The sequence below is a fragment of the Prosopis cineraria genome, unplaced genomic scaffold, assembly GCF_029017545.1.
Source record: "Prosopis cineraria cultivar Desert tree isolate PC_DT_omini unplaced genomic scaffold, ASM2901754v1 PC1, whole genome shotgun sequence".
Taxonomy (NCBI): Eukaryota; Viridiplantae; Streptophyta; class Magnoliopsida; order Fabales; family Fabaceae; genus Prosopis; species Prosopis cineraria.
This window is the reverse complement of record NW_026555332.1, coordinates 53,476,532-53,483,559: the sequence shown is the minus strand read 5'-3', so window position 1 is coordinate 53,483,559 and position 7,028 is coordinate 53,476,532. Positions and strand designations below refer to the sequence as shown.

General features: G+C 35.4%; 1 protein-coding gene across 2 annotated transcripts; it reads left to right on the top strand.

Moving 5' to 3' along the window:
- Positions 1-351: 351 nt before the first annotated feature.
- LOC129284639 (probable inactive shikimate kinase like 1, chloroplastic) lies at positions 352-3,028 on the top strand. 2 transcript variants are annotated; one of them, XM_054920171.1, is made up of 10 exons: positions 352-597; positions 1,056-1,102; positions 1,310-1,364; positions 1,483-1,555; positions 1,637-1,724; positions 1,854-1,936; positions 2,057-2,183; positions 2,286-2,364; positions 2,478-2,542; positions 2,622-3,028. In XM_054920171.1, the coding sequence occupies exons 1-10, from the start codon at positions 405-407 to the stop codon at positions 2,688-2,690; spliced, it is 879 nt and encodes a 292-aa protein (XP_054776146.1). In that variant the 5' UTR covers positions 352-404; the 3' UTR covers positions 2,691-3,028. The 2 variants fall into 2 exon arrangements, with proteins under 2 accessions (XP_054776146.1, XP_054776141.1); XM_054920166.1 differs by having other exon boundaries at positions 1,480-1,555.
- The last annotated feature ends 4,000 nt before the right edge of the window (positions 3,029-7,028 follow it).

Sequence of the window (7,028 nt, the reverse complement as noted above, 5' to 3'; positions counted from 1 at the left end):
TTCGTCTTTATTACGACCTCAGTTGGACCTGGATTCTGGAGACAAGGTGAAGGATGATGAAATTAATTTGAGGATTTTCGTGCGAGACTTGACTTGTTTACTGCGGATTCTAACATAATTTTTGACATATAATTATTATTGTAAATAAAATAAGAATACATCGGTCTTTTCCTGGGCAGAGAACACGCTGGATTTTTTCAGGTGGTTGTTTTTTTTTTTTGGGGGGGGGGGTTGGGGAAGGGTCATATGCCCCTTCCCTCATTGGACATTTGCATTTGCACGCGCATGGACTTGAACACGGAAAATGTGAATAAAATAAAAACAAAAAAGCCGGAACCATATATAAGTTTATTTTACAAGCAGAAGGGAGAGATGACCCTTGACCCGAGTTGGAGCCCTTTTCAATGGAGAAGGCAATCCCGCGCAGCTTAGCCACTTCACCGCCATCTCAGAGTGGCAATCCCTTCCCTCAATTCCGTCTTCTTACTTCCTCTACTCTTCCCAATTACAAGTCCCTGCGAATCTCCCCCCCTCCTCACTCCCCGTTACGTCGGCGTCTGCCCGTTTATTGCTCCATCCCCGATAGCAAACCTTCCAGTAAGCCATTCATTTTCTACTACCCTATTAGCTGTTTCCTGCTTTTTTCTCTCCTCTACGTTGCTTACTATTTTCAATTCCCCTAGTATCTGAATTGAATAATTTCCCCCTTTTCGTAATGGGAATTCTTGTGGGTTATGAATTATCTCGGTTATCTCTATCTTTTACTTTCTAGCTTGGGTGGGACTTTAAGTGATATAAGCTATCCAATAAGCACTCCGAGACCCTGGTAGTGATTTTCAACTCTGCTGGTGCAAGTTATTGCTTGCCTTCCTGTTTCTTAATCGCAAGGTTCAAGCATTCCTAGGCATATTTATCACTCGTGAACCGCTAACTAGATAAAATGAATATATGATAAATGGGTTCAATTGGCGTTGAGACGCTTGGGTTTCGTATAAAACCCAAATCTTAATCGTTTACTGTGCTTATGATCTCGTTTATTTATCTGCCCCCTGTAGATTCAACGACCAATGTTGCTGTCAAGGACACATCTCTTGCGGTGAAGGTGAGATCCCATTCCCTACTCGTTGAGACGGGCTAGTTAGGTTGCTTTGACTAGAGTGTAATTAAAGAAAAGGAGACTATTCATCTGCCTTAACTATTCCATGTGATGGGTATGATGTGGAAAACTAAAAATTAATTTTGCTAGGGCTTTTTTCCCTCATGGCTTAAACACGAATGTACCTATTTTAACTGTTCAGTTTTAATTCAGAAGAAAGCCGCAGATGTATCCCCTGAGTTGAAAGGGACCTCCATATTTCTTCTTGGTAAGAATAGGTTGGTGTTATCACTGCCGTCAAATTCAGATATTTGAGTCTAACTAATTCTGTCCCTTGCCCTGTTGGTTATCATTTTTTTTTTAAATTTTTCCACTCTCAAACGAAGGAATGAAAAGTTCTATAAAGATGAATATGGGAAAGCTGCTGGCGGATACATTACGATATTATTATTTTGACAGGTATCTGTTTGTTCTCTATAAAATGGTAAAAAGGTAGCCTGCAGATTATAGTTGAGCCTGAAATTTGTGCTCTCTATCCAGTGATAATTTGGTTGAAGAAGCTTCGGGCGGTGCATCTGCAGTTCAATCCTCCCGATTGAGTGATGAAAATGGTTTTCGTGAATCCGAGGTAATTGTGACAGACTTGATTCATGTTACCCGGTGTTCCATTGTATATCTGTCAAGTATTTATAGTTACCTGATCCCTCTTAGTCTTTACATTCTTTCTATCTCATTATTACAACGACATATGCTGCAGACTGAAGTACTGAAGCAGTTATCGTCTATGGGTCGACTAGTAGTTTGTGCTGGAAATGGTGCAGTTCAAAGTTCAACAAATCTGTATGGATTTAATTTAGCCATCTGACCTGAGTGACCTATCCTATCATTCATGAATAGTATGATGCCAATGTCCGTTTTAGCTTCTATATCGTTCTGACATGCTCTCCGAAACCTTAATAGGGCATTTCTGAGACATGGGATTACATTGTGGATAGATGTACCTCTGGACATGGTGGCTGGGGATCTATTCAACAACCAGAGTGAATTTTCTTCGTTTGAAGTATCTTCATCCGGGTCTCACGAAGAGGTGGGTTCCTTCCTTTCAAACTTTAATGATGTAATTTGCAAATTTGGATTTATTCATGGCAGTTGAAACACTCATCAATGACGCTGGGATAATCGATGTCAGTTAATGAGTCAACTAGCTGCCCTGTACGATAAATACAGAGATGGTTATGCTACAGCTGATGCGGTTGTTTCGCTTCAAAGTAAGTACTCTTGAATCTTGATGTGGTGAGAAGGGGAGGGTGGGTTGTGAAGTATTTGTGGTCCATCTACCTGTTTCTCCTCCTGGGTCATGACAGAGTGGCTCTGTTTGCAGAAGTGGCCTCTGGGTTAGGTTATGAGGACTTGGGTGACGTCACGGAAGAAGAAATGACTCTGGAGGTGCATTTCAGATTCGAGCATGTTTTAGGTGTAGTTGAAAGCATGTCAGTGAGGTGTCTCACCTTTGCACTAATTTCAGGTTCTTAGGGAGCTAGAGAAGCTGACCAGAACGAAGAAGATGCTGGAAGAGGCTGCAAGACCTTTTTGACTTGCCAATTGCCATGGCACGTGTTCATTGCTCGTGACGAATATCACCTATCTGACCATGTTTTTTTGTTTAAATTAAAATTAATCTTTTTCGGCCTTTTGGGAGCTTGGCTTTTCGGCTGGTCTTGAGTAAGTAGCTCGGCCGTTTAATATTTTGTCCAATTCACTTGTGTCTGTGTCCAAGAAGAAGGGAGGGGAATATGTCCAGAAAGGAAAAAAAGAAAAGCTATTTAAGCCATTTTCGGTACTTATTCCGCCTGAAATTTTGCAACTTTTGTAATATGTAGGAGTCTTGTGTTTCTGATATTATTCAGTAATATTTGTCTCATTACTGTTTAATTTTTTTTCCTTTCTGATCTAGATGCATGTTTTTCATTTATTTATTTATTTGGCAATGTCTAAACAACCAGCAACCTATTTTATTTTTTGTACCCCTTGGGCTGTGCTTTTATGGAATCCATTGTCATCGTGTTTTGGGTGCATGAAGGGCTCAAGGCTGGTAATGGGCCGTTCGTGGCGTGGAATGATGTGGGCCTTAATTCCTTTGATGACCCACAACGCTTTTCGACTGGGTGTGCAGTCGTGCAGAACATCAAGTATTATAATAGCACAAAATTAAATTATGCATGAAAAAGAATTAAATTAAATTAAATTATATCAGTTACTTGGTATCATACAATGCTCCATACGGGCTTATTTATTTAACTATAAGAGGAAATAGTAGTATTTGATGAATCGAGAATTCGAGATCATGAATACATTATTAGTTGATCGCGTGACACTCTGGACTTGTTTTGCTTTTGATTTTTATTAAAAATACTCGCCTCTCCACTTGATCAAAAGCCAATCAAACCAGAATACAGTTTACTTTACCAAATGAGTGTAGCACATATGATAGTGGTTTGAACTCTTTAAATATTATTGTAAGGTTTAATTCTTGAAAGTGTATATGAAAAAGTATTGCTTGAAAAAGGACAGCCTTTTAAATAGCATTTAGATTCCTCCAAAGGTTAGCCTCACATAGTGACAAAGTTAGGACCTAAAATCAGAAGGTGTAAGATAATTTAATTTACAAGTTCATAATTTTTTAAAATAATAATTACTTCCTTCATTAAAAAATATAAGACATTTTTAACTGAATTTCACCTCCAATAAAGTAATTACTTGTTTTTAAACTAACATAATATTTTCATATTTATCCCATTTAATAAAGTGTTTCACTTTAAAATAAATATAAAGTGATTTATTCATATGGCACTTTGAAAAAAATGCAATAATTACATCCCAAAATACTAAAAATGCCTTATATTTTTTAATATCAAATCTCTTAAAAATTATTTTATATTTTTTAATAGAGAGGGTATATTGAAACTAAAATTATAACAATATAAGTAGATTGATAATCCTTTTTATTTATAGAAAATTATATTAAATTTATTGATATGGTCTTTTAATTAAATATGCTACTTATATTTATCTCAATCATTAAAATATTACATATTTAATAATATTTTTGGCCAAATATTTTTTATTTAGTTCAGAGGACACGTGATATTAAGAGAACGGGTGCAAAGTTGTAAAAATTACATATCCTACTTGTAACTTTTTCTAAAATAAAAAAGTTCATTTGAACACCTTTGTGATAATGTGGCTCCACCACTAGCCTTATTGTTGTGAGCTGCAAAAATTTTGGGGCTTAAACAAAAAGAAAGGACTTATATATTAAATTTAATATACTTAAAGTGTCTATATCCAATTAAATCAATACATGTAGATTTTTTATAGATTATTTATTTTATAATAATTTTTTTGTTAACTAAATTAAAACATTAAGATCCATATATCATGATTTAATTGAATATAAATATATTAAATATATAAAGATAAGTACGTAAATTTTTCCTAACAAAAATAATGTATTTTAAAAACTTATCAAAACAAAGCGAAGACAGTGTTTTTTTAAAACAAATAACTTATACCTTTTTTCAAAAAATTTACCTTGAAGTAGTTGCTTCACCTCAAGAGCATTGTTGATTCTACATTAGGGAGATAAGGGTCATAGCTCTTTCCATAAAGAAAATGTACACAATAAGAGTGTGTATGGGTCAGGTTAGGCTTCATCCTAACTTAATGCCCGACCCTATGTGCATATTAAGGCACTGGGCCACCCGAATGTTCAGGTTGGGTTTTGGCTCGATGCTCAAATTTTATTTTTAAAAAGTTTTAAATATTAAAATAAATTTATTAAATAATATAAAATATAAATAAAATTATTTAAAACGGATTATTTATAAAAATAATGTTGGAATTTAAAGTAACAATTTTTAAAATTATATATAATTAATAATTATTTATTTTTTTACACGATATAAAGTAAAAAAATTAATTTTAAATACTTAAATGATTAGAAAAATTAAAATTATAAAATATATTAATGATGAACATACAAATAGTATAACATATAAAAAATGTTAAATAAAATAACATTACAAAATAATTAAGTTTTGTAAAAAATAAATGTTGAGTTTTGCTGGGTTGGAATTGACCCTGGCTCAAAATCCAGCCCAATTAACCCTATTGAGTTTGGCCAAGACCGACCGGGCTACCAGGCTACTTGCATAGCCCCACTGAATGCTATCCAAAATACAATATAGTATTGATAGATTCAAAGTAAAACCAAGTGGAGCCTCCATTTAAAAGTGTTCAAATTCATGGAATTTCTTGGCGCCGCTGTTTTGTGGTTACCAAGACAACCGCTCTTTGCTTCTTCAATCAATTGCCATTGGCCATGGCCCCTTCAACAAAAGAAAAGAAAAAAAAAAATGGAAATCACGTCCAAGTCCCACAACATAATGAAATACAGTAAATGAAGCCTAATATTAATCATTTTGAGTTATCAATAAATCTCACAGTAGTTGTATATTTGATTGTTTTATGAGAAACTTAAAGAAAACTCTTGAAAAAAAAACGGGTATAAAAAATGATACAATTAAAAAGCAGACAAGTCGATTTTTTCTTTTTTCTTTTTGAAAAAGAAGCAGGGTGACACGCAGGGAGGATCCATCCCTTTCGAGAAGGCGAGAACAAAGCAGCCAAGAAGAGAGTGGCTGCCACTTGTCCTCAAATCTGTCAAACTGGAACGATCCTTCACATTCCTCCCTTTTCCATGCCAATCTACCAGCTCCTCACCGCGGCCCCCCTCTTCTTTATCCTCAATTCCTGCGCTGTTTTGCCTAACCTCTCATTCTTCTCTTCATTTCAATCTTTTTTTACCCCCATTCTTTAAATATCCGCATTGAATTGGGTCGGGTGGAACTCTACTATTAACATTGCTGCACTTCCTTATTGGTTAAACCCAGCATTAATAGTCGTCATATAGATCAGATACGGATCAAACTTTGCGTTGTGGGTTGGCCCGAATAAGGCCACGGGCTGAAATTTTCTTTTCTTCAGACTTCAATTGTATTGTATCGAGTGTTTAATTCAAATAATGAGTCTCTTTCTCTCAACCTCCTTCTAAAGTAGATCCTTCCATCACTTAAATTCTATCGAGCAACATTGGCACGTCTCGTATATTGTCAACATCTGATTCATGTCTTGTCAGACCTCTTTTTCATTTTTTTTAATAAATATTACGAAATAAATGTTGCTGCGTAGAATTGCAGCTACTCCCGTACTCCTTTAGCAGCCACAAGTTTTTTTTTTTTTTTTGCCTTCACAGGAAAAGAAAAAGAAACAAACTGGTCGCCAGAGAAGACGCGTTACCACATTCCAAACTCAAATCATTCAAATCCAAACCCCCCCCCCCCCCGGTTTCAAAAAGTCCACAGGCTTTTATAGTCATTTAGTGTGGTTATCGTGACAATTGGGGTTTAGACTTTTTTATAACATCAATTTTAAATTACAAGCTGTAGTAATTCTTTTTTGGTGCAGGACTGGCATATACTCGCCCAGCCGCCAAAAAGGTAAGTAGCAGTATATAATATTATCTTGCAAAATTAATTTATCCGTCAATTATTTACTAAAAAATAAATGCTCATTTCCAGAACGACATTCGAATCAGGTCAGGAAGGTAAGATTTTACAGCCATTCCTTAATCATTAGCGCCAAAGAAAAATAAGGGAAGATCATGGAAGAGGAAATGTAATTGGCTAAAATATAACCAAGAGAAGGAAGAGCACAGGGGAGAGGGGAAGAAAAATGGAAAAGCCGGAAAAACGGGGCAATGTTGATAAATCGAAATCGAAATCGAAATCGAAATGCTGTTTAAATTATTAATTATTTTAATGATAATTACGGGCGAGAAATACCGATGGCAAGGCAAAGCGGGGATGGGGTG

Bases quoted from the DNA above. Each gene is read 5' to 3' on its own strand.
- LOC129284639 (XM_054920166.1), top strand. From the start codon at position 405: ATGGAGAAGGCAATCCCGCGCAGCTTAGCCACTTCACCGCCATCTCAG. The intron at 1,725-1,853 runs GTAATTGTGACA...CATATGCTGCAG, and splicing joins ATGGTTTTCGTGAATCCGAG to ACTGAAGTACTGAAGCAGTT. The intron at 2,543-2,621 runs GTGCATTTCAGA...CACTAATTTCAG, and splicing joins AAGAAGAAATGACTCTGGAG to GTTCTTAGGGAGCTAGAGAA.